General features: G+C 36.4%; 1 protein-coding gene and 1 long non-coding RNA gene across 2 annotated transcripts in view; both read right to left on the bottom strand.

Annotated features, from left to right (window-relative positions):
• Window positions 1-1,916: 1,916 nt before the first annotated feature.
• LOC117996576 (uncharacterized) lies at window positions 1,917-27,160 on the bottom strand. The gene is made up of 6 exons (XM_034984662.2): window positions 26,826-27,160; window positions 24,939-25,038; window positions 23,645-24,714; window positions 14,304-14,483; window positions 4,232-4,515; window positions 1,917-3,872 (listed from the first exon to the last, which is right to left on the bottom strand). Exons 1-6 carry the CDS (start codon window positions 26,968-26,970, stop codon window positions 3,786-3,788), a joined length of 1,866 nt encoding a protein of 621 aa, XP_034840553.1. The 5' UTR covers window positions 26,971-27,160; the 3' UTR covers window positions 1,917-3,785.
• The window catches only part of LOC138404748 (uncharacterized), a 102,801-nt gene continuing 77,040 nt past the window's right edge, over window positions 1,917-27,677 (bottom strand). The window contains exon 2 of the long non-coding RNA XR_011238551.1: window positions 1,917-3,301. This is a non-coding gene — a long non-coding RNA (uncharacterized lncRNA). The remainder of the gene's footprint in view (window positions 3,302-27,677) is intronic.

The following is a 27,677-nucleotide window of genomic DNA, read 5'->3' as shown; positions in this document are numbered from 1 at the left end:
GAAACTATTATGCTCATATGAAATAAAATATTCTTTATAACTTTAATCACTTTGAGTTCGTATTTATTTTAAACTCGATGGAAAGTGATTGCTCTCAATATAGGAATCAAGTAGGTACCTACAAGAAGTCTAAAATAAGTTTTAAAGAAAATGTTCCGCTACAGATACTTTCACATTGAATCATTGACAGGTAGTCAGTCAGTCTTATCTTTTGTATTGTATTTCATTATACCTACTCTAAAAGATCGGCGTCAAAACTGTCGTCTAACGAATTCTACCGAATTCTCAAAATACTCAGGTAGGTGCAGCATCAAACTAATACCCAGCAAAGAGCCGCTAGATACAAGATTGTGGATTTTTAGGGTTCCGTACCTCAAAAGGAAAAACGGAACCCTTATAGGATCACTTTGTTGTCTGTCTGCATGTCTGTCTGTCTGTCTGTCTGCCTGTCTGTCTGTCTGTCTGTCTGTCTGTCTGTCTGTCTGTCTGTCTGTCCGTCTGTCTGTCCGTCGGTCTGTCAAGAAAGCTACAGGGTACTTCCCGTTGACCTAGAATCATGAAATTTGGCAGGTAGGTACATCTTATATCTGACATTTGGGGAAAAATCTGAAAACCGTGAACTTAGGCTTACATCACACAAAAAAATTAAATTGTGGTCATGAACTAGTAATTAGTATTTTCAATTTTCTAAGTAAGATAACTATATTTGAAGTGGGGTATCATATGAAAGGTCTTTACTTGTGCATTCTAAAACAGAATTTTATTTATTTTTATCTATCATAGTTTTTGAATTATCCTGCAAAATGTCGAAAAAATACGACTGTAGTACGGAACCCTCATTGTGCGAGCCTGACTCGCACTTGGCCGGTTTTTTTTTTACTAGATATGCATGCACTTAACTGTTATCACACCAAATTGGGTGATGATGCACCCTAAGGCCGTGATTACACCTGTAAGTTTTACTCACGTAGGAAGATTACGTAATTATTTGACAACATTTGACAGCAAATTTTACTATGGTAATGTACATAAAGGAGTGTTCACATTAGTTTTATCGTAAGTTAATCTTGTAAGCTACTTACGTGAGTCGGCCTGATGGATCGCGTTTGCCTAAAAGATGCACACTCACTTTGCTTTTGAAGGTCCCAATATTGTAGTTCGCGGGGAAAACGGAAGCTGGAAGGGCATTTCAAATTGTAGCAGTGCATGTTAGAAACGAGGAAGCGAATCGCTTCGTATGAGTCCGTGGAATTTCGACTAAAAAGGTAAGTAAGGTCGACAGTAGTCTGACCCTACGTCAGACTTTTACCAATCTACTCGTGTGCTTTTACGATGCCTCGCGGTAATCAAGAGAACAATTCGGAAACTAGGTTTTCAGTAGCTTAGACCACAACGGTGTTTTTACTTAACTTCCATCTTAGGCATGTTATTCTAAGATGGGAGCTAACTTGGATTGGGTCACCGGAGTCCTGCTAAAATTTAATTAGTTTTATTTTTCTACAATTCCTACCTAATTAGATTCTCCAATTTATTAGGATACTAACTGAGGCCCAAGACTTCGTCCGCGTGAATTAGGTTCTATATTATGTACCTGTATAGGTATGGTTGATGCATTTTAAACTGAGTCGTCGAGTTATCTTTCAGTTTCGCTCGCCTTACCTACGACCTGTAAGTGCGAGCGAAACAGACAGATAACTCGACGACTCAGTTTAAAATGCTTCGACTATAGTATAATGGATTTGGATTTTTAAAAATCCCGTGGGAAATCTTAGATTTATTTTCTTTTTTTTGATCTTTCATAAGAAGTAGCCTAATATGCCACTCTTCAGGTATTTAGTCTTTAACAGCTACACTGATATACCTAGGACAAACTGACTTTGAGGTGGTAACAGGAAATTGGGAAATAAAAGGCTTGCTGTCGAAAAAAATATGAATATATTTCCATCAATAGAATCAATATAATTCTAGTCTTCAATTTCGTACAAATATAAAGTTTCCAAAAGCTACCTGTTTCTCCTTTGCACAATAGGTATAGTACATAGGTACGACTTAAGTCCATTATTATACATTATACCTACTTACATAGCTTCTGAAATATTTATTAATATTATTAACTAGCTGCCCTGGCGAACTTCGTTCCACCTAACAGTCGATTCAAATTTTTTAAATTTTTCTCTCCGTAAAAACCATCCTCGTACTTCAAGGAGTATTATAAAAAAGAATTAGCGAAATCGGTTCAGCTGTTCTCGAGATTTGCGATGAGCAACACATTTAGTGATTCATTTTTATATTATAGATTCTATCCTAATCCCTATGGATTATCACATAACCCAATTAAGATATTATGAACATTTACAATAACTATTTGTCATGATATTGCTGTTAACCCCGTTGCATATTTTAGTTACTTTTATTTACATAAACTTATTAAAACCTTCGTTTCAAAAAGTACCCCAGTTTAATGACCTCTGCCTTTCCAAAACCACACTTAAGTATATTGTTGCCCACTTTTCACTCACGTGTGATGTGAAAACCCTTGATCACCTTGTGAACGACGGGCACGAAACAACCATCCACACTGCAGTATGCGATACCGTTCATAGACTTTCGCACCGTGAGTGAAGAACGGAGATAAGAAGCTTCAAGGCGTAAACTTTCAAGGCCTGGATATGAATGAATGAATGAATGAATGAATGAATGAATGAATGAATGAATGAATGAATGAATGAATGAATGAATGAATGAATGAATGAATTATTTATTCAATAAAATGCAGGTAGGTAGATAATCAGTGAGCGTGATAGCAGCAGGCAGCAGCATAGTAGATTGTTACAACGAACGCGTTACAATTTGCAATGCCTACTTACAAGGATTTGTATGAAGCGTATACCATACCATATATTTTAGCAGTATGAACTACTTCATACTTCATTCTTTATGCTACTAATTCTAGGAGCCGCGTTGGAAAGGATATAGTCACGACTCGGTGCTGTCGACGGTTGTCTATGTATTGTCGTGTAAAAATAAAAGTGCCCAAAGATGTTTTTGAAGTCATGTCCGCTATTCACTTTCATGCGAATCACCATGAAACCCCATCCCACGAACGTTGGACACCCCATAAAACAACCATTGACACCTTTCAAGGCTTTGGCGCCGCGATTCGCACGCGAGTGTAGAGTGGGCATAAGAAGTTTTAGTCTTGATCGTTTAGTATTTATGTTTTAATTGCTAGGTAATAATGTTTTAATTTTTATCTCTTATACAGAGTGCATGTAAACATGCGTACAAATCTGAGAATTCGCTATTTATGAATAATTATTTATGTAGTATTATAACAATACATAATACCTACCTACTAAATTATTACGATTGTTTTGTTCCGCCAATAGTTTGCGAAATAGAATTACATAAATGGAAGTTACATTTAATTAACTGAAAATGGCATCCTCAATCAAAAATAATTTGGATGCTACAAAAATCTCAAAGTATTATAAGTATACTTCACGAACCTTAAAGAATCGATGAAAAAATCGTGATAAAATAAATCTGTACATAAAAATATGTACCTACGAACCTAGTTTGTCAGGCAAACAAAACGCATGTTAAAATAAAGTTCATGGTAGGTACTATAAAAAAAAGTGATTTTAAAACCTAAATAGTATGCACAGTAATACCTAGATATCTTATCAAGAATTGGTTACAGTCGAAGCAATCACATAATCATATCACATACCAATAAATAAACCGAGCTTAACAATAGTGGTAACGTTATCAGTCTAGACAAATTATATCAGGAAATATTCAGGCCCTACATAGGAACCACATTTAGGAAAGTCTACCGGCGCTTGCACAAAGTCCCTCTGCTCACCGACCTATAAACAAAGAAAAAAATAGTTAAAAATTATTTATTTACATAATGCATAAAACAGTATAGCATAGAAGGTTAACGAAAGAATTTGAAAGGTTAAAAGTTATTTACACACAATGAAGAATTTGTAACATCGATGATTTGTTGTCTTGCGACGCAATCGCCTTTTTTTTAAATACTTACTTACCTATCTAATTAAACACTGAAGGCACAGTGCCAAACCTTTTCTCTGGATTAAGCAATAACAAAATAAGTCGTCTTTTTTCGCTGAAAACTTGGTGAGTAGGAAGTATCTTCTAGGAAGTATCTTACTAGGAAGTATCGTATTCTTCTTCTTCAAAGAAACATTCTTATTATACTAACCTTTAGTACGAAATCTAATCCTCTCGTCCAGTGAGCTGATCTTTCATCCCTCATCATCCAATAGCCTGGATTATCAGCCTTAAACCGTAAAGCTACTGCACCAAGCTTAGGTACAACTATAGTGTCTTTTTTTACTGGGTCTTCAAGATTTTTGTTTGGAAATAATGTCCCCTCTTCATGCATCTTGATCATAGTTTCTTTGTCCATGCTTTTGTTGAACTGTCGGATACCAACAACGTAGAAGCTGTAGCCGTGTAGGTGGAAAATGTGGTCAGATTCACCTCCTGTAAACAAAAAATACTAGCTAAGTTTTTTGGAACAAGCCATTTAATTCTTATCGTATACAAGGTGTAACCAGCACGCTAGCAAAAACGAAGACGATAGTACCTACTGATGATTACTGGTAGGATACCACAAAAAGTAAGTAAATCATCATCATCATCAACAATCGATAGACGTCCACTGCTGGACATAGGTCTCCTGTAGGGACTTCTACACGCCACGGTCTTGCGCCGCCTGAATCCAGCGGCTCCCTGCGACTCGCTTGATGTCGTCCGTCCACCTAGTGGGGGGTCTTCCAACTGGAGTAAGTATATAGCTTAAAAAAATTCGTGATGGTGTACTTAGTGTAAATCGCGTAACGATTTAAAGAAATGTGCTCTAAAAAAATGGAGATGAGGGAGAGGCGTACCCCCAGCCAGGTTGTTTTTGTCCACAGAGATGATAACGCCCCTAAGGCCCTAAGCATGTTGGCAAACGGTTACGTATAAGAAGTTCCAATCCTCATTAAAATTAACTTGAGCAAGAAGGCCTTAGTTAGGAAATTGTAGTTACCTATTCCACATAAATTGTAACTCCAATTTTTTCATAGAAAATCACAAGACAAGACGTAAGTATATCAAGAAATTGAGCCCACAACCCTTATGTAGGGATCTAGGCATAGTCATATGAGTGTAATAAACAACGGAAACTTTAGTTTATGACTAGTAAATATTTTGTCTAGTGAGGCAATAAACATAACGATAGTACTGTGGTAAAGTTGCATGTCATACTATTTAATATCAAGAGAAACTTAAATGTCTTATTACCTAGTCCAGCCTACTTTCTGAGATCTACAATAACCTACAAACATATAATATTTAAACTGTTCCTATACTTAATATGGGAAATTGTCATTACTATTTAACTAAGCGTTTCCTTTATTGTGAAATCTGTCTTTACAATGCCTTGTGGTTCGCCTCATTCTTCGTCTCTCAATGTTTTCTTTGAACCACAAAACAAGATTTACTCTAGAGAGTTTAAAGTCATCAATCATCTCCAGCCATCAGTCATCTATTGATAAAAAGCATGACCCCGAAATTCTTACTTAACCAAAAATAGCCGTAGGTCATAATAATAGTCTTAATTTACGATTTGCTATATTTCAGTTAGTTAGACAAATCGCATCCTCTGCGTTAATATTATTTAATATCTGTAACTGTATTTACATCTATACCGGAGTAGTACTATTATATAATTATGTATTCTGTGACCGGAGTATGCCCATGGACAGTACTCTCACGAGAAGCATTTTTTTTTTAAAGAATATTAGCCATATTAAATGACTAATATTCCCCTTTCCTCTCCAATTAAGCGTCAGGCTTGTGCTAGGAGTAGGTACGACAATAGTGCAACGGGCGGGATTTGAACCGTCGACCTTTCGGTTTTCAGTCCACTCCTATACCGGTTGAGCTATTGAGGCTCTAAACTATAACTCGAACAATTTTTTCCGTTAATTTTTTCTACAAATATTCTGATGATGTCATTGAACAGATAGAATTTGATTTGATAGTGATACAATACAAATCTTGAAGACAGTACATTCGTTCATACTTGAATTGAATGGGCATTGTCCAAATATTTTCTGACCAAAATTCAAATAATCATCATCCGTACTATAAATCTATGTGTCTGTTTATCATTTATTTACGCCTCAACTACTCAACTGTTTCCAACATAATTAGGCACAGAGATAGCTTGCATCCGAAAGTAATTTTATGGCGCAAAATACAAGGTTTCTACGATTAAATACTAAAACCACGCCAACGAAGTCGTGGACATAATCTAGATAGGTAATTAGTCCACAACGCCTTGTGGTAACGAGGAAATGTTACAATCGGAACTCAAATATGATGCAATAATTGACATGCTTCGAGGTTTTATGCCAGTTACACAAAATGCTCGTTTCTAGAAATATTATGAATAAAAAAGTGTATTGAATAGAAATAAATACGGGGAAAAACGTCTTTTCTATCCTTTTTGTGTTTTATGTAAAAGTGTAGGTACTATTATATATTCTGTGGTAAAAGTTACAAAAGCGAAGTTTCAGTTCTTGTAAAAGGCTGCTTCAATTCACTAACTTAGTGTCCTGCAGGCGCATTTATTATTTTGCTTTTGTTGTTAAATAAATGATAAAATAGAATACCTATTACCTACTATATTATTCTTATGTTTATTGTAATAAATAAAAATAAATAGGTAATAAACACTAGTTGGGTAGCGACACTATGTTAGTGAACAGACTTTACACAACACAATAATTCATTGCTTCAAATCAACTTTGTGAGTATATGCCCTGACAGGCCTCCAAAATGTTAAATTGCGTGATCAATTGTAAATATTTAAAACAGTAACACATAATTCCACCTCACTTAACGACGCTGTTTGAGGCATTTACATTAATTTAAATAATAAATGTTTCAAATAAAATAAAACCTGACCAATACCTTATGCAGATGGAGTAGAAAATGGGTTTTTGCCACAAAACGAGTTCAATATTCCTACTTAATTAAAACCATTTAAAAATCTCACAATCAATTTCATATTCTACGTTTTATTTAAAGTGAAAACTTGTAAAGGCGCATTAGGCGATTTTGTCATGGATAAGAACTTCAAGGTCGCGTCACCGACATGCGACATTAGTGCTCGGAGTGCCGCAGCCGGTCCGGTAGATGTAAAAACTAAACTTATGTTAATGGTTTAAATTTACAAATAATGAAATTCAAATTTTTAGTATTTTAAAGTATATTTACTCAAATTAATTTGGAAATCCACTATTATTTCATAGTTTGAAGGTTTCACTTCTCTCGGCAGTCCTCATACTGACTGCCAATTTTTTATTTGCGTGGTAGGTACTACAATCAGTCATCATTCCGGCATATTCCATTACAGCTATAGTCCACGACAGGTCGAAATGGCAATCGGGGTATAAGGCGGGGAGACATCCCGCACACCCGCACGTCACCCGCGCTTGCTCGCACTGAGTTAGCCCGGGGTTCCCTCCCCGATTGCCATTTCGACTTGTCGTGTTCTATACATTGCAACTACAGTACCTACATTGCAACCTTCCAGCAAGTGTGGGGTCGATCACCGAACACGAAAACAGTCGAAGCACACGTGGTCGAACGTAGTAGGTATAATGCGCGACTGGTCGAGATGGCAATCGGGTTGAATACGCCCCGCACGCCCCGCACAGCCCCTGATTCGGGACAACGAGGGGCGTGCGGGGCATCCCCCCGCCTTACCCGATCGCCATCTCTACCTGTCGCTTACTTATATGTATTGTATGTCTTGTATAATTTGGTTTTTTTGTAATTTTGCAATAAGTATTAAAATAATGACACACTTAATATATGTGTATGAAAGCAAACTGCAATCAATACGGAAGTCTTCGATTACAAGAAATTTAATATTTGCCGTGTAGTTACAGAGAGTCAGCTGTTAGAAACCACATCCGTATTAGATATGTGTAACGGAAACTGTATCGATACGATTTTTTTTCTCTATTGCACTTACCTACTTGTGGATCCATACTAATACCTATTATAAATGCGAAATGTCTGTTTATCAGTCTGTTACTTTTCACGACCCATCCACTAAACTAGCTTGCATCCCAGAGGGGTACAATAGGCTACTTTTTATCCCGGAAAATCAAAGCTTTCCCAAGGGATTGGATATATAAAAAATGCATACATATCTACATGGAGAGAAAAGTTTATTTTTTATTTAGTTAAAGTAGAATGCTTTTCCTTTTAGTTAAAGAATGTGTATTAGTAGAAAATAGGTGCATACTGCGTAGGCAAGGAGTAATTTTCTTAGAAGCATAAAAGCTCTTTCTCAGTAATAACCGTTATAACGCGAAAGGATAGTGTGCAGTAAACACGGCACCCGACTCTCTAACTACTACAACTATGTTACTCGAAAAACTTCTAGTGTTGCAGCCAGAAAATGCAATAAAAACTTTATAAACAATAATAGCATACGCTCTCTTTAATACTGAGACAAATATTGCTAATTTTCGACAACTCACTCAAGCAAAAATAATTTAAAAAAGAACATAAAAAATTATCCCTCAATACAGCACGCCACAAAAGCTACTTGCGTAATTAAAATAATGCTCCTGAAAAAAGGCATATTATACAATCGAAGATTATGTAAATGTTAAAAAGTGTCAATTTGACTCGCAGCTTGCTCCAGCAAAGCGCATGCAATTATACAAAACGTAATATTGTAAATTAATTATTTGAAAGTTTCTTGCTGGTTCTCTTCGGTAGGAAGGGCATTCCGACACAGTGCATGTTAGATTCACTTAACGATTCAAAAGCATTTTTAAAAGTTTATTTGAATAAAAAATCTTTCTAAGACTGTATTTCTATTTCTAATGAGTACCTAGTTGAAAAATCTTATTAATTAGTTCTGTGGCCTAAGATAAGGGCAAAGCTTTTCCATACATTCAGCTAACCATTTCAGACCAAAATTACGTAGTAACGGACCTGTGGCTAATTTTGTTCTACGCAATCTCTAAATGAAACTAAAACGACAGGTCTATTACTCGGAGTTTATTGAATACAAACAAATAAACAACTCTTTCCTCTTTACGAAAACTGGCCAAGTGCGAGTCAGACTCGCGCACCGAGGGTTCCGTGCTTAGGTATTTTTTTTTCGAAATTTTGCACTATAAATCAAAAACTATTATGCATAAAAAAAAACAAAAATCCATATTAGAATGTACAGGTAAAGCCCTTTCATATGATATCCCACTTGGTGTACTTATCTTACTTTGAAAATTGAAAATTCTAATTATTTGTTCATGAACACATTTTTTTTTTTTGTGATGTAAGTTGTAACCACAAATTCATATTTCAGATTTTTTCCTTTACTTGTGCTATAAGACCTACCTACCTGCAATTCTAGGTCAACTGGAATACTGGACAGACAGACAGCCAGACAACGAAGTGATCCTATAAGTTCCTTTTTTCCTTACGGTACGGAACCCTGATATATAATATGTTATCATTATCTTTTGCATTTATCAGCTACCCCATAAACCTACATTTAGTGACAGGTCTTCAGAATGCAATAACTTTCAAGCTGGAACGAGAGTCACGTAATTTGTATACCACATAAATAATGTTGCAATCAACGTCTTGAGAAAGTAACCGATTGATGATCGTGATTGGCTGTCATACTTGTCAAACAGGGGCGTGTAGGTCATAGAGGCATAAATGCACTGCTTACCCCAGTTGTAATAGCTCAATGCATATTTTTCATTTTGACCTGCTAATGAACAGATTCCTAGCTAACTAATGCCTACCCTGGCTTCAAACCTGTGCACGCCACTGTTGTCAAACATTATCACAAGTTTCAGAGCTGATGGGCAAATTCCTCAAAGCCTTTAAACAAGCATTACATGTCAAATATAATTTCCCGCATTATTTAACACTAACTGATGCCCGTGACTTCGTTCGCGTGGAATTAGATTTTTAAAAAATCCCGTGGGAACTCTTTGATTTTCCGGGATAAAAAGTAGCCTATGTCACTCTCCAGGTTTTTAACTCTACCCACGCAAAAAATCACGTCAATCCGTTCCTCCTTTGCGACGTGATTGAAGGACAAACAAACACACTTTCGCATTTATAATAAGGGTACTGATTGCAGGTCACATTACCCATCGCCGGCCATTGAGCATAGATCTTCTCTCAGAATAAAAAGGGTTTAGGCCTACTCCACCACACTGGCAGAGAGCGGATTGACAGGCAGCATTTTTCACTTCGTAAAGTAAAATTGTTAAATGAACATAATTAACCGATATAAACACTTTTTGCTCTTAGTCTACAAGTACAAACAAAACGAATAAGTACTCATACTGGCATAAATGAGTGTTTTATTTAGTTAAGATTGTACCAACAGACTTAAGAGATTAAATCCTACCATGTATTAAAAAAACAAAATGCAAAGTTGGCACAGCGTATAAGTCCCGCAAATTGCTATTGCGCTGAACCATGTCTCATTAACATCGAAATGACGTCATTTTGACGTCAACCGAAATAAAAATCTAGTGCTGACGTCACTAAAATGGCGGCCACGAACATTAGCAATTTGCGGAACCTTATATTTGAAGTTGGAACAGAAAAGAAGAGATGGTAGCAGATCACCCACCTTTGTATTGTTTTCCTTAAACTTTGCTAATATTTATCAACCGCTTTCTAGAGAAACAACCAAACTCTAATATCTACTTATATTTAACTCATATTAACCAAACCACGATCCTCCGATGCGGTTTAGCTCCGCACAAAATATCCCAGAATTTCGCATTATTAAGTGAATCTATCTCCACGAGACTGTGTACTAAAGCCAATGTGAATGTTTAATATTAAGTAATAATAATAAACGTACATGTTTATGCCGCTATTTACCTCAGAGGCCTGTTAATTACTTTATGAGTGTTTCACCCGAGATTGGATATCTAACCCTTTTCGAGGGTTGTATGATTACTTTGATATTTGATTGGCTTCCCAAATAGCCCATCCCTCATGAAGATTATACGAATATCATATAATCATTTAAGCTTTTATTACTCTATGAATATACCTTCAATTATTTTTTATCTATTGTACTAATATTTGCCGGCGATATTTCCCGCAAGTTTTTACTAACATAATACTGAATTTGTAAGTTGTAATTACTCAGAATTTTAATAGCAAATGCTTACTTCTGGACCCTCAAAATAAGCTTTCAAAACTCCCACTTAAAAGGAATGTCCTTCGAAAGCTCCCGAGCGCTCTCCATACAAACGCAGTTAGATACTTATCACACGGCTGCCGAAAATAAAAGAGCGTAGTTTTCAGGGTTCGTAGGTATGTATGGGGTATCACTAGAATCTTTACATCATCCCAAATGATACTAGATATAATCAATACCCATATTATTATAAATGCGAAAGTGTATTTGTTTGTTGGTTTATGGTTTGTTGGTTTGTCCTCCAATCACGTCGCAACGGAGCAACGGATCGACGTGTTTTCTTCATCTTTGAGCTCGTGTAAGTTTGAAACTACATATTTTTACACAAAACACAGTCTTAAAGTCTAATTAGTACCTATAGTCGGAACTACCCATAATGTTTTCGACCAAGATTCTAAAGTCGGTTCGTCTGTAAATAATTTAAATCTACATAGTCTAGAAATCCCACATCAATAAGCCTGTATTCACCTTTAGAAACGGCAACAAAAAGTAAATTTCCTGTATCCATATAAAGCACTTTGGCTAAAAGACACCGGAACCTCGCACTCGCAAGAATGTAAACATATTTAACGCATTTTCTTTTCATTTCTAGCGATTTCTGAACTGAGCCGACGTTGTTTTCATTTGTACTAAGTATGTGCATATTTATTTTAACATGATTTAAACACCTTCCGTTGACTTAACAGTTGGTTTGTCTAGAATAGGCAATTCACAGACGAGCTTTTAGCATTGTTCTTTCAGTAGTTAAAATTACCTAAAGGTAACGCTAAAGCTACCTAAGTTCTGTAATCAAATTTCAGGATTATGTTTTTGTGTTTCGCTGATAATAATTTTTCGATAGAGATTTTTTTTATTTATTATAGTTTGAGTACTGCTGTTGATTTTACATAAAACAGATTGTATCAAGTGTTTATGTCGAAAAATATGCAAAATTTTTAGACACTGCTACATATTCATTATGCATTTTCTGCCTGATGGCCAACTTACGGTACTAGCTGATTACTTCATTCGCATGGAGTTAGTTTTTTAAAATACTCTTGAATTTTCCGGGATAAAAAGAAACCTATTATGACACTCTCCAATGCGTTGATCCGTTGCCCGGTTGGGACGTGATTGAAGAACAAACCAACAAATCAATAAACCAACAAACAAACACATAATAACACAAATAATAATATGAGTAGTGATATAATAATACAATAAATTATGAAATTAAAAAGGATCAAAGAGGATCAAAGACAATCAAAGAGGATTTAAAATTAAGAAATATTAGGTGTATTACAAATTATTTGTACCTACATGCCCACGTACCACACGAGTAGATATCTCGTACCACCTATTAGGTAGGTACCTCGTACTCGTACCGCACGTACAATTTATGCGCCTCTTAAAGTATCTTTCAAGTCTGAGTCAAGTCATTTGATGAGTCTGTCTGAGCTTAAGTGGAAGACATGTCATTCCTAGCTTTCCAAGGAAAGTTAAACCTCTTAAGCTTAATTCGCAAAGGAACAACTACACTTTATTTAAGCGAAAGCGCAAACTCAGTTCTAGTACCTACCATCTTGCTTTTAATATACTGTATTCATCTCCAAGGAATGGTTAAATAAGTTGGTTTAAACTAAGTATGGTTACATAAGTTTTATAATGCTTGCGCTTTACGTAATTTCAATCTATAGGTACGTAAAGAAAAAGACTTAGGTATTCTGGCTTAGAAAATTTAAATTTTGACAGTAGCCACTTTATGACGTAGACATTTACTAAAAATGGGTTTTTTGGAAATCATGCCCCCGAGAATTAAGTAAGAGGAAATATGGGTTAAGTTTGTACGAAAAATCCGTCATTTTTCACGCCATATCCATTCCCAATTCCATATTTCAATGCATTTTCAGTTAAAATGAAGACGAACGAAGGGTGGGTTAGTTAGTGTATATTAATATGTTTATGTTACTTATAGCCATTTGCGGAGATCCATTGGAGAACCAGAGAAACCGATACAGCTCAACGGATTGCAAAGGTGAAGTGGCAATGGGCAGAGCACATAGTTGTGTTGTTGTGTAATCACACAGAGAATTCAACCTCAGGTCTGTGTGTAATCACAAGGTGCCAGAACGATGACCTCACACTGGAAAGCGCAGCATTGGCAGACCCCACTAGATGAGCAGACGACATCTAACGAATCGCAAGTAGCCGCTGGACTCGCCGGCGCAAGACCGTGGCGTGTAGAACCTACAAAAGCCCTATGCGTGCAGTGGACATCTATCTATTGATGATGATGATAATGATGAAAAATAAAAGGTAATGTATTAGCTAAATGTTTGATTAACTTACATATTTACATAAATGTGTTTGCATCAATAGACAAAAACAAACATTTACGAAATTCCCACGCCTCTGTCCAAAGCAAATGTTGGGAAAGCTTTCGACACCCGTGTGCTAATAAATTCGGTAAACACTAAAGACGCATTAGGGCACTAGTCGATTGCCCTAATTTCATCTATTTTTAGGGTTCCGTACCTCAAAAGGAAAAACGGAACCCTTATAGGATCACTTTGTTGTCTGTCTGTCCGTCTGTCTGTCAACTTGGAACATCGTATCGGAGCGCTTCATCGTTGGCGATATGGCTTTGCCGGTAACTTGGTAACTAGCCACGGCCAAAGCCTCCCACCAGACCAGACCAGACACAGTTTAGAAGTTACAAAGTTGGACTCTACACTAAGGGTTCCGTAGCATCGTACAAGAACATAACACTTTTTCATTTATTTTTTTTATTTCAATGGCAGCCATTTAGAAATTTTTATTATTTGTTGTTATAGCGGCAATAGAAATACAAAATCTGTAAACATTTCAACTCTCTACCTGTTACGGTTCACGGGATACCCCCCGCCGACAGACAGATGGACGAGCGGACGAACGGACAGCGGAGGCATAGTTATAGCCGTTGGCACCCTTAGGGTAAGGAACCCTAAAAAAATGGCAAATTTTTTAAAGCAAAAATGGCGATTAGGTTATTTACCCTGATCCAACATGACGAGTTCCACAGTAGAGTGAAGAGGCACATGTTTGACATGCACACACTCCTCGCCAAGTCCAGATTCCTTAGGGCACATCGCTTCAGGAGTCACATCAGCGCCTTGCGTCAGCAGTGGCGATGCTGGGTACGTGAAACGGTGCCCGTCTGTCTGGCCCCAGCTTTCTGTGGAACAAAATTTACACTGTTATCTATCGTAATTATACAACCAAATATTTTGTAGAGGTAAATTGAATTACATGTAAACCAGTGAAAGAATTTTTAAATCAGAAGTGGGATAACGTGGGAGTTTATGAAAAATAGCTGAACTCATAATTCAACAAAAGTTCAAATCTTTTGTCAACTTACATTCATACAAAAATAATTTATAGACATTGAATTACGAGGTATCCGTAAATTATTACATTTTAAATGGTGTATAGAAGCAGGCGATATTTTGCAAAAATCCATGATATACAAAGAACCAGAAGCTTAATTATTTAAACTAACATGCAGCATGTGATATGTCATCGCATCATCATCTACATCATCGCCGACATCATCTATTTGGTACAGTTCCATCCCAGATATGGATATAGGCTATTTTTATCCCAGAAACTCAACGAGTTCGGGTTTAAAAACCTAACTCCACCCGGACAAGTCGCTAGTTTGTTTAAACCTACCTATTTTAGAAATTTAAAACGAGTGGTCACCAATGATATCACTTAACAAAGAACTTACATCATTACTAACCAGCTCTATGTTAGTAAGGGATATAAGTTTATAGCTTGCAAATGGCTAAACACTGTACTGCAGCAAATAGATTGTCTAAACCACTTCATAAGGGACCGTCTACATTGTGTTTTATTATCCTAATAATATGATATTGTACTACTTTACTGTTAAGTGGATCTAAAGTTCAATAATTTCGACTTACTTTCGAACAAAATGTTATATTATATACTGACATACTTACCAATATGAAATTCGTTTGACAATAGTTAGGTAATTGTGTTCGTTTATCAATAAAAATATGCAAATATAACCGAAGCGGATTGATAAAAGAATTAAAAAAATAATTACATAATATCTAAAGTAGAAATGTATAAACTAACTTTAGGCTAATACTTGCGCTTACAGAAATTCAAGCAGTATGTATCTAAATAAATTATAAAGAAATAATCTGACAAGTAATAAACTATTATACGGCCTGCCTAACACGCGAAAGCGTAAAGAAAAAATACCTAATGTTATGTAAAAATCTGCCTGTTATCTATTAATTTTAAAAGAAAAGTTTGTTTGATAACATCCGAGATTCTCCTACATACATTTCTTTTTTCTTTCTAAGATTCTCATAGCTGTCAATAATAGTCCGGTCAAATTAGGTCAAATTAGAAAAAATAGGGGTGAGGTTACAAAATTAACACTTGGCTGAAAATTGGTAGGATTGTTCAAAACACTATTAAGTATAAATGAAATGTGAAAATTATGACTAAGAACCATCTGTAAACCCAAATAAGCAATAAATAATTTGATTGATTGATTAAAAATAAACAAATTCCAAAGCACAGTAAATTAGACTGTATTGCAAATATGTCTGTTTACATTATTCTCGTACTCGTAGATACCTTAGTAAATAGTATCCTATATAGGGGAGAATAATTAAAGTTTACAGCTTACACAACTTCGCAAATGCTATAGAAACAGCACTGGTATTAATGGCGCATTAAAACAGTGTTTCTGTTCTCGGGTCTTACTACAAAATTCCGCATCCATTAAAAATAGATTAAGGTTCCGTTTGGTCCAATTTATATACTAATTAAATGTTTTAAATACCTTACTTTAGTTCAGGCTCTCTAGCCAATTTGATACTGCCCTACTTGATCAATATTACGATTAAGTAAATGTCTGCCAAATACGTTAAGTTTGTATATTCCATACGTCTTCTAAGTATCCTAAGTAAGCACCTTCACTTAGACTCGTAGAATCTGCTTTAGCATCGTTAATAATTCATTAATTATTGTCATAATCTAGTGTAAATGCAGTAAATCGTTATTATAATGTAGGGATTATGAACTTTACTCTAAATATATTTTAAAAAGTTCTAACTCACTGATTGACATCAACGCAAAGCTCAAGCCCTTGGACTTAGAACGCTGAAATGCTCAGAGGTTCCCTTTATATTTATAATGCCAATTTGGTAAGTGTGTATAGACCCTAAGTGAGACACCTGCGATAGCTAACTGGATGCAAGTATGATATTAAACCGTATTTCACGAGCTTTGCGAGGCTACTTCATCATCATGATCAACCCGTCGCCGGCTCACTACAGAGCACGGGTCTGATCTCAGGGTGAAGGATTTTGGCCATAGACTACCACGCTGGCCTCGTGCGAATTGGTAGACTTTACACACCTTTAAGAACATTATGGGGAACTCTTAGGCATGCAGGTTTCCTCACGATGTTTTCCTTCACCGTTAAAGCAAGTGATATTTAATTACTTAAAACGCACATAACTCCGAAAAGGTGCGTACCCGAACGAACCCCGACCTCCGATTAGAAGGCGGACGTTCCTATAGTGGTTACTAGGCTAGGCTATCACAGCTTTTTAGTTAGAATACTTAGAATACTTACAATATTCTTTAGTTTAGTTTTATAGACAACTATCAGGCGAGTAGTAAAAAAACTTTAAAAACATCTTCGCATTATTGCCTTTCTAATGAAACCAGTTTGGGGCATACGGTTGGATGGTTTTAAAGTCTATAATGGACACAGGTAGAAACATTTTTTGTGTTTTATATATTGAAGAAGACAACTATTAGGCAATTAAATTAAAGTTAAAATTAAAATACTAAGAAGAAAAGTTCATGAGAAGGAAAATGACGGAATGGATTTAATAACTAAGCTTAGGTATGTTTGAAAACATATTTATTTGTGTGTTAATTTTAGCCATTACTGTTACATTAAACGAATAGAGAGATAACGGGATATCCTTATCTCTGTTTAAACATAAAGACATTAAACTTGATGGATCAAGTCTCCTGTATCTTTAACGTCTTTTTAAGTAAAGGGGCGTAACAAGAAACGATGCAAGAAATTACAGAGAGCAGTTTTCCTCTATAATGTTTTTCCTATTTCCTTTTCTTTCGCAAGCTTCGCAAATAAATATTCATGAAAGACCAATATTTCATTGCCGCAATAAACCGTATAAAGGCAAATAATAAATTGAATTTAGAAAAACTGAAATTGTTTTTCACCTGGAGTGCTGCATCGTTCCGATCCTGTGCTATCATAACCTATCTAAATATATTATATAAAAGGAAAAGGTGACTGACTGACTGATCTATCAATGCACAGCTCTAAATACTAGACGGATCGGGCTGAAATTTGGCATGCAGATAGCTGTTATACTATCTAATATTCTATACAAAATAATAATTCTATTTCATAAATCTAAATTAAAAGTACTTATAAATTAATATCAAATGAAACAAATGAAAATAAAAGTTTAATTTAACACGTTCCAAAACACATGAGTAAAGATTCCAAGACTCAAAAACTAGTGTTTGCTAATTGCACTGTGTACTAGTGTTAACAAGAAACTGCGGGTTACCATGAGTGTGCAACTTGATGCTTTCAAACTCTCGTCTGGTTATTTCACTAGCAAACCTCTCGCTACAAATAATTACTCAAAAGCATAGCAGCTTGTTAATTAATAAACTGCAGTTGTTTAATTCAGTTATTGACAATAACTAAACAGCATTTTTTTTATTGTCATCTATAACTTAGTTGTTTAGTTTGTTAATTAGTTATGTCAATCTCTCCTTGTCATGGCTCAATGGTTAGCTTTATGGTTTTGTAAATGAGAGGTATCATGATAGCTTCCCGGCACGGGCAATTTGAGAATTCATAAATTTTAGCGTTTAAGCAACCCTGAGTGATTTCCATTCTAAATAATATCTGTCCCGGCTGTATTCACGCGTTTAGTCGACGTTAGCCCGACTAGTTTCGAACCCATTCGGGGTCCTTTCCGCAGGTCGCAGTTAAAACCGCGGCACGTGCGCGAACGGACTCCCTTGAAAAAGGACCCCGGATGGGTTCGAAACTAATCGGGCTAACGTCGACTAAACGCGTGAGTACAGCCGGGAAAGATATTATTTAGAATTCATAAATTTTATATTAGCTCAGGTCTGGTGTGGCGCGGAGCTTCGGATAATTCTAGTTACCACCTTAAAGTTTAGCACATTACACAGACTCGACTCGACTTGACGTCGACTCCACTCTGATTGAAGTCATAGTAAAGCATGGAAATATATCGATATTTATATCAACTGTGTAGTTTTCAACATGTGTGTAATTGAAATGTACAATGCGTGGTCCATGGTTGGTCCACGCGTCGTAAGCTTCTCTCAATTGAATGTTGAAAATTCCACCGTAAGAAGCACGATATAAAGCTCAAAGTAAGTACCATGTTTTACTGTAAGTCGAGTCTTTATGGAATCGGCATGGGGTCTGTGTAATGTGCAAAGACATAATATTGCCGATTCGATTAGAGCAATGGATACAATGAAACTGCCTCAACCCTTTTAGGTTAGCGCAATGTTATAGTAGACACTAGATTGCATCATCATTTACTACAGGTGAGATTGCAAATAAAGGCTAACTTCTCATCAAATAAAAATAAAATAAAAGTTGTAGCGCGAATCGAAGCTTCTTTCAGAGATTCTGAGCCGGACACAAGCGGCATAAGATTGTGGAGTGTATTGTGTGAAAACTCCTGCCTGTAGGTACGCTTAGTATAAGATTTTACGTCTCACCAACGTTGCTAGAATTTGAGAGTCGAAACACAATAACGTCAAAGTAAAATGGACCTAAAGAGCCTTAATTGAAGTCAAAAATTCAATGCCGCTGTTTTTATTTTCGCAACGTTTCCGCTTGGAGCGCTGGCTGTAGATGTGTAGACAAACTTGAGCTTTAAAACAAGTCAGTTAAGATCCAGTTTAGTATAATGTGGAAGTGTTTCGACACTCGAATACTATCAACGTTGGTGAGACATAAAATCTCGTACTAAGCGTACTGGACCTGTGCCCAACGGTGAACGTCTATCAGTTCAGCACCTAACTGTGACGACGTCTAAAATATCAGTTGAGTTCATAACAATGCTCTACCAATATCAGCTGTTATATGTTTTATTTTAGGTTTACCAATTTTTATTATGACACTGGAACACGAATTCACTTAAAGATCCATTGTTAAAATTAGGTAGTTTGAAGTAAATTCTGTGCTTCTCATATTATACATACATTATACATACTTCTCATATTGTACATTTATGTACGGCAACAGACCAATTTCTAATCTAATCCAATCCCTATATATTTCATTAATTTCGTGAGTAAAGCGATTTACGCTAAATCCAAACCGATCCAAGGTATCGCAGATAATACAATATGCATTGAACGCTCGTCCGGGCCCTTTATTACCATTCATACATATTTATAAGGGGCAGATTTGTCCTAATCTAATTGTGGTACTTTCGCCTGTCAAATGTTTTTATTTTATGCGCATTATTCATCATGTATACAAACAAACTCTTTGAAGACGTCTCTTATAATAGAAAAATTCATAGATGTAGGAAGTAATAACTCCTTGGGAACTTTGTCTCTTCAATTCAGAGACATAAGACTTTCATACAACCTTCTGTTTTCTGTTTTAGAATGTACAGGTGAAGACCTTTCATACGACACCCCGCTCGATATAATTTATTTAATTTATTTATTGGATATTATTACATATTAAATTACATATAAGATACAGATAAAAAAAAACAAGTAATAATTAAGTAGACCTAGGTTTAGTAGACGTATGAATGGGCAACCCCTGCACTAGTAAACACTGTATTACAGTGGGTTGCCTTCTCCATTTCTAAAAACTTGAATAAATGTTATTACAATTTGGTGCTCTAAGGTCGGATATGTTATACCGGTGACTATTACAAGTGATAGTAGTGTGCATGTATGCGAGTGCGTGTGTGCGTGTGTTAAGGTGTGTATGTGTGTGTGTTTGTGTGGGTGCGTGTGTGTGTATGTGTATTATTTGTTGTTTATATTAGCTAGTTTGTTTCAATCATATTATTTTAAACAGAAGACTTCGACCCCCCATTTCAGACCCTTAGGGGGGGAATTTTTCAAAACCGTTTCTTAGGTGACACCTACGTCCTAGAAATTCCTTCCAAATTTCATGTTTGTAGGCTTTATAGTTCCTGAGATTTCTCTTCTTTTTATATAGGTTTTGATTGTGACCACAAGTCGCCCCGTGTATGAGGCCCATGAAAAGTGAGCACTTCTTATAGCAATCGATGGTGTTACGAAACGTAGAGACATCGTGGGGCAATCAAGTGCTATTACTGCAGCTGCGGTTGCACGCCGCCGATATTATATCTCAACTCATTATTTTGCTTTCCTTACGAGTATGCCCGCTTTAATGTACCGTGTTATTAGCTTTAATACAATATGTTGATGACAGCCATTACCTCTCAATTAAGAGTCTCAATAACTCAACCTGCGGGGCGATTGTCTAAAACCTGCATCATTATTACAATCTCAATGGTTCTGATTGGCTGAATTTGTGCGATTCTTGTTGCAACAATGAGCAACAATGCATTGTGGCCAATAGTGAGCGAGCATTAACCAATCAGAGATGATTGCGATCGTGACATTGTAGCTGTCAAACAACCGCGGTAGGGCCACTGAATTTCGAATCATGCGGGTCAAACCCCATCCGTCGCAATCACCGCAATATTGGCGTAGGTCCTACTTCGACCTACTCCTAGCACAAGCTTTATGCTTAGTTGGAGGCGAAAAGGAAAATATATTAATCATGAAACATGTTTAGTATTCTTTTTTTAAAGAAAAAAAAGAGTCACGAGGTTCTGGATTTTTTCCCGGTTAGGAGACTTTATTATAAGCTGGTTCTTTCTTTCATTGGCTGATTTGATTCAGATGGGACTCTTCGGCCACACCTGTTAATGTATTTTTGAGTCCGTGAGCTGATATCATGAATTTGGGTAAATCATGAATCTTCAAGAGAGTAAAATACCCGGTATCACCATGACATGACAGAAATTTATATGAGACGCTAACTTGGCTAAACTCGAAACAAAATGTTTCATAATTAGGTACATTTTCCCTAACAAGCAGCAAGGTTTCACTTCTTTATAATTTGCATTTTTATTGCTAAACTTAACCTTCATAAAGTTTCCTAAACAAAGTGTATTAGGTACCTACCCAACGCAACTAAATGCTGACCATAATAATTATTATACCTAGCTACTAAAACTCCATAATATTTATATTAACATGTTATATAGGGTAAAATAGGGGTTGGAAATTTGTGTAGTCCACGCGCACGAAGGCGCGAGCATAAGCTAGTTAGTTATATATAATATATGAGTAAAGTAGTTAAATACGACCTTGGCAAGGATTCTATGATTACAGAGTAGAAAAACCGGCTCAAGAGCAGAGGTGAACTGACTCAGTACTGAGTCTGAGGTGAGCTGACGGTCAAGTCAGCAAAAAACTGATTTGCATTTTGCATTTTACATTTGCACATAAGTACCTATTATTTTGATAATTCTTTAAAATTAAATACCTAATGCTATTTATCATGGGCTGCAACTTGTTTTGCTAACATCATTGGTCCAGTGTCATACAGTTTTAACTGCAGCGTCATAGAACACGATTTTTGTTTCAAATAAGTAGCTCTTCTATAGGTAACTAATTTACTTCAATGGTTCATACAAGAGAAATAAAGAGCTATGGCTAATGAGATTATATTATAGTTTAAATATGCAAAATACTTTGTTTACTTACAAAATATGCAGGCATCTAGACCTACCTACCTATATCGGAAAAATATCTAGCCCCTCTATTATTATTCTAAAGCATACATACCTATTACATACTTTGGATACAGTTTCCATGCAGCTTTTGTGTTCAAATTATCATTACTAATAGAACTTAATATACCTGCCTAACTTAATATGCCGCGTACCTACTGTAAATTTATAACATAGGTATATTATAAATTTACAGTAGGTACGCGGCAGAAAGTAACGTAGGCATCGACCTTTAGAAGGAGATTTGTAGAGCGTTGTCTCGGTCGTTGAGACAGACAAAACGTCATATAAGTATGAGTGACAGAGACAACGCTCTACAAAGCCGATATGTCATTCTAAAGGCCGATGTACATTACTTTCTACGGCCTACTGTACCTTCACTTAGCATACGTAATTTCCCAGAGATACGTAATTATCTACAAGAATAACTAATCTCGGGAATACCTAAAAAATAATAATTAATTAGGTAATTAATTATTATTATGTCGATTTTAAGATGTGTCAGTCGGATAACGGTTAAGTTAGGTATCATTAAGTTTGAATAGCGTTTTGCTTACAAAAAGAAAATAATTGTTGTTTTTAAATTTTGCCTTCTTTACTTTAATTATGAATAGAGCTGTGAGAACTTTCCGGGACTTAATTTCATACGTTTTTACGGTTCCATTCCAAAATGGTAAAAAGAGAACTTTATGTTGCGACCTTCCGTCCGTTCGTCTGTCACACCTGATTATTTCAGTAGGTACCTAGTACCTGCCTAACCATAAAGCCCCTTGTACTTCTAAACCATAGAGATTCAGGAATTGTTCCTGGTGCAATAATATAGTGCCGAGCATAGATTTTGTTATGGAATTCCAAGTTCTAACTCTTCAATCCTGATGCTGCAAGGTACTGAACTGAAAGTTTTGCTCCCCTTAACTGTAAAGTCTGAAATAACTAGGACTTTATTTTTTTAGAACTGTTTATTTGTGATTTTGATTTGTTTTGGAGGCGGAAGAATATTTTATCTAAGTAGGTAACTAAATAACTCTTTCCAAGCTACGGAACCCTGGCCGGTTTTTTATCATTATTGTTCGTTTTAGCTCTACAATTTTTAATTTAACTGTTTTGCTAGTTGAGCACAATTTGTTTCACTAATGACACGTTAAGTTAAAGATATCTCTATACGACACTAAAGTCTGTAGGTAATAATATTATTATTTAATGGCAATTAATGCTAAGATGTTCGATTGTGAGTACAACTCGTACCTATTTGTCAATTTTAACAGCACCAAATTAACACGTTCATAAAAAAATAATTAGCTTTCAAGAAAGTGATACTACCGTGTTTTATTTTCCTCGCTGAATAAAACTAACATCTATTAAAACAATGGTCTCATATTTTAAGATTACGTACGGGTTGTTAGTTATTATGCAGTTACTTTCTATGATCTACGTGTATAATTATACTCACCGACACGTTTCGCTGAAATCTGCCTCGTGGAATAATTAAAAGGCACATAAATTATATCTCCGGTCACTTTTGTAAGTTCTGCAGGGAGTTTTTCTGCGGCATGGACTTCGTCCAGGCACAATACATCGTCACTGGCACACTTATCACTGAACACTGTCGTAAATTCACGGTTCACTGCCTCGTTGTCATCCTCATCTTTCACTAAAACGTTATCTTTACTTTTATACACCAACTCAGCTTCTCCTTCCAAATCTTCTTGACAAGATTTATCGGCAACTACTCTAATTTTGTACACACCAATCGATCTTTTAGCATCTAAAATGAAATCAACTCGTTCACCTCTTCCTAACTCGATTGATTTCACTGATTCTGGCTGCACTGTATGTCCATCAAGTGTTACTAAATTGAGAGCATGTTGTTCAATAAAAAAATTAACAGGACAACTTTTGAAGCCTCCTCCGTAAGCCAACCGAAATCTATATCTTTTGCCATACTCCACTGTGAATTGTGATAGAGGGGCGTCCGAAGATTCTGGGGTATTCCCTTTGCCATTTATTAGAAGCGATTCAGCATCAGGAATTTTAGACGTGACACCAGCAAGCGGACCCATGGAATGTCCCCACTCTGCTATGAAAATAGTATGATCGGTAGCATCAATGTCATATAGTTTTCTCATTGGATCCAGGCGTGGTGATTGGCGTACAATGAATGCACCAGCAAGACCATCGGCAGCGTCTGCGGCTGAATGTGCGTGATACATGTGCGTTCCGACTGCGGAAGCGCGAAACTTGTACTGGAATGTGGTGTATGCTGGTTGAGGACATTGGGTAAGCATAGGTGCTCCATCCATAAACGGGGTTTCTTTCTGGGGCTGACCGCGCCAGTGTATTGAGAGAGCATGGGCTGGCGCCCGGTGTACCACGTCTACAACTAGGATGTCGTTATGACAGACGTGTAGAGCGGGAGCGGGAAGCTCTCTGTTCGCTGAGAGTACGCCACGCTCTCGACCGTCTGCTGTGATGCACATTGGAGGGCAATCCTTGCCATCTTCCGCACAGCTATTACATGATCTGTTACAAAGAGACAACATCATCAGTATCGCGTATCATTCGATTTAGTTTTTTTTATTTATTCATTTACAAGTTAGCCCTTGGCTGCATCTCACCTGGTAATAAGTGATGATGCAATCTAAGATGGATGCGGGCTAACCTTGGATGGGGTATGGCAGTTTCTATTAAACCCATACCCCTTTGTACCGAAATTTATTCGTTTAACTATTGATTGTTGTACTCACTTGCTGTATGTCTTATAAACCTCGATAACTAGTTTGACTCGACAAATCATGGGCCAGTCCAGTTCGTGGCATTCTCGATCACAGTTTTCAAAGTACTCTTCTGCAAAATAAAAATTAGAAAATGCGAATAATTCCAAACAGTGATATGATTACGTAGCAGAATTTATACATGCTAAATAAGAAAAAAACCGGCCAAGTGCGAGTCAGACTCGCGCACCGAGGGTTCCGTACTACAGTCGTAATTTTTCGACGTTTTGCACAATAAATCAAAAACTATAATGCATAAAAATAAATAAAAAACTGTTCTAGAATGTACACGTCAAGCCTAATACCCCACTTGGTTTTAATTTATTTATTTATTTATTTATTTTATTTTGTAGAGACAAACAGTTACAATTAGTTAACTAGATAGTATATATATATAAACACTTAAACCAAAGCAGTCTCCAATGAGAAATTAACACTTATAATAAAGAATTATGTCCACAACACACGGGCATAGTATGCGTATGAAAAACTAGGCACAGAGTATTTAAAACTAACTAGGTAGGTAAACTTATGGAACACAGAACTGAAATCGACTAAAGTATAAACTATAACTAGGCAGAATTTGATATAACATCCTTAATTGCTAATTTATACCTATGGAGAGAGAGATGAAAAATATCACTTTTCGCGAATAGATGATTAGCTTGGTTGCAACTTCGTCGTATGAATGTGTTATCAGCGTGTTTAGTCTTACTTGGTGCAATATGAAACATGTTTAATAGATGTCTTACTTTGAAAATTGAACTATTTGTTCATGAACACTTTATTTGTGATGTAACCACAAATGCACGGTTTTTGGATTTATTCCTTTACTTGTAATACCTACTTAAAGACTGAAGGTAAAAATTAACTGAACCGGAGGGGAAAGTATTGAAAACAGGTGTCCAATGTAATTACGTAACATCATAAATTACCTAGCTGAGTATCTTACTACACATGAGTACCTATAACTTTAGTCTAGTAAAGATGATGCCCGCGATATTTTTTTAATCCCATGGGAACTCTTTGATTTTCCGAGATAAAACGTAGCCTATGTCCTAATAAGCGGGGTGTAAGCTGACTCTGTACCAAATTTCGTCAAAATCGGTTAAAATATTGGGCCGTGAAAAGCTAGCAGACAGACAGACACGCTTTCGCATTTATAATATTTAGCATGGATAGTATGGATATTTGGTACTAACTGACGCCTACGACTTCGTTCACGTGGATTTAGATTTACAAAAATCCTTCGGAAACTCTGACTTTCCCAGATAAAAAGTAGCCTATTTAACTAAATCCAAATAAAAATCAGGTCAATTAGTTGCTCCGTTGTGGCGTTATTGAAGGACAAGCCAACAAGTTAGGTCATCATCATCATGATCAACCAATTTCCGACCCACTACTGACCACAGGTCTCCTCTCAGAGTGAGGAGGGTTTAGGCCATAGTCTGCCATGCTGATCCAGTGCGGATTGACAGACTTCACACATTTTTGAGAAAATTATGGACAGTTCTTAAGCATGCAGGTTTCCTTACGATATTCTCTTTCACCAAAGCAAGTGTTATTTAATTCCTTAAAATGCACTTAACTCCGAAAAGTTAGAGGTGCGTGCACGGAATCGAACCCTTGATCTTCTGAAAAAAGGCGGCCACAAAGGCTATCACCGCTTTAAAACTACTACCAACCCCTACAAAATGTGACTTTGCTCCAACTTAACAATTAGTAAAAAAAATTAAAGAAAAATCTGTGGAAATAGACCACTACCTAGTTAACGAATTAATTATTTATCAACTGACTTCAAAAAAGGAGGAGGTTCTCAATCCGTCGGAATCTTTTTTTATTAACGTACAAGAATCGTACCTGGCATTGGCGTGAAATAAACAACAACAATCACACTAGCCATTATAACTGACAACACTAGTATCCTTTGGAAGGACATGAGCATGTAATTAGGTTTCCATATCACATCACGACTGGAGTCCACCATCTTCTTATTTAATTCCATATTTAAAAAAAAAATTAGAACGTGCGAGTCGAGCCCACGCGGTCACGGCTTTGGTTACAACATTTTATTTTGTTTCAAAACTAGGCACGTTTTGTAAGAAGTCGTTAGTTTTAATTTAAATATTATAAGTACATACGCGACCACGCGAGTCTACTATCAAGTGGCGACTGGACTGGAAGAATGGAAACAATATTGCCGCGTGTTGTAACATAAAAATGCAGCTTCATACCAACTCTCGGACTCGAATTCGGAAGTAAATTGCAGAGCCTGAGATTGAACTGAGAACTCTCACTGCAGCGTTACGTAATTTTATATTACGACACGGCGAATATTAAATGTCGAACGCTAATGATGTTATTGTTGCTTCGGAGGCCTACTTTTTGATAATGAAACATGTCTAATTCTTAATCCATCATTTCATAGATAGCTAAGTACCTACATCATCCGACTCTAGTGGAGGACTTGCTGAGTGGATGTATCGGAGAATTAAAAGTATTGTTGAGCCTCAATAGCTCAACGGGTAAAGGAGTGGACTGAAAACCGAAAGGTCAACGGTTCAAACCCGGCCCGTTGTACTATTGTCGTACGGGTACCTACCTACTCCTAGCACAAGCTTTACGCTTTGTTGGAGAGGAAAGGGGAATATTAGTCATTTAATATAGCTAATACTTATTTAAAAAAAAAAGGACGCTCTACATAAACTGGAT

Source organism: Maniola hyperantus, chromosome 3 (assembly GCF_902806685.2).
Source record: "Maniola hyperantus chromosome 3, iAphHyp1.2, whole genome shotgun sequence".
Taxonomy (NCBI): Eukaryota; Metazoa; Arthropoda; class Insecta; order Lepidoptera; family Nymphalidae; genus Maniola; species Maniola hyperantus.
Note: the sequence above shows the minus strand (reverse complement) of the source record. Positions and strands in the feature narration are given on the sequence as shown.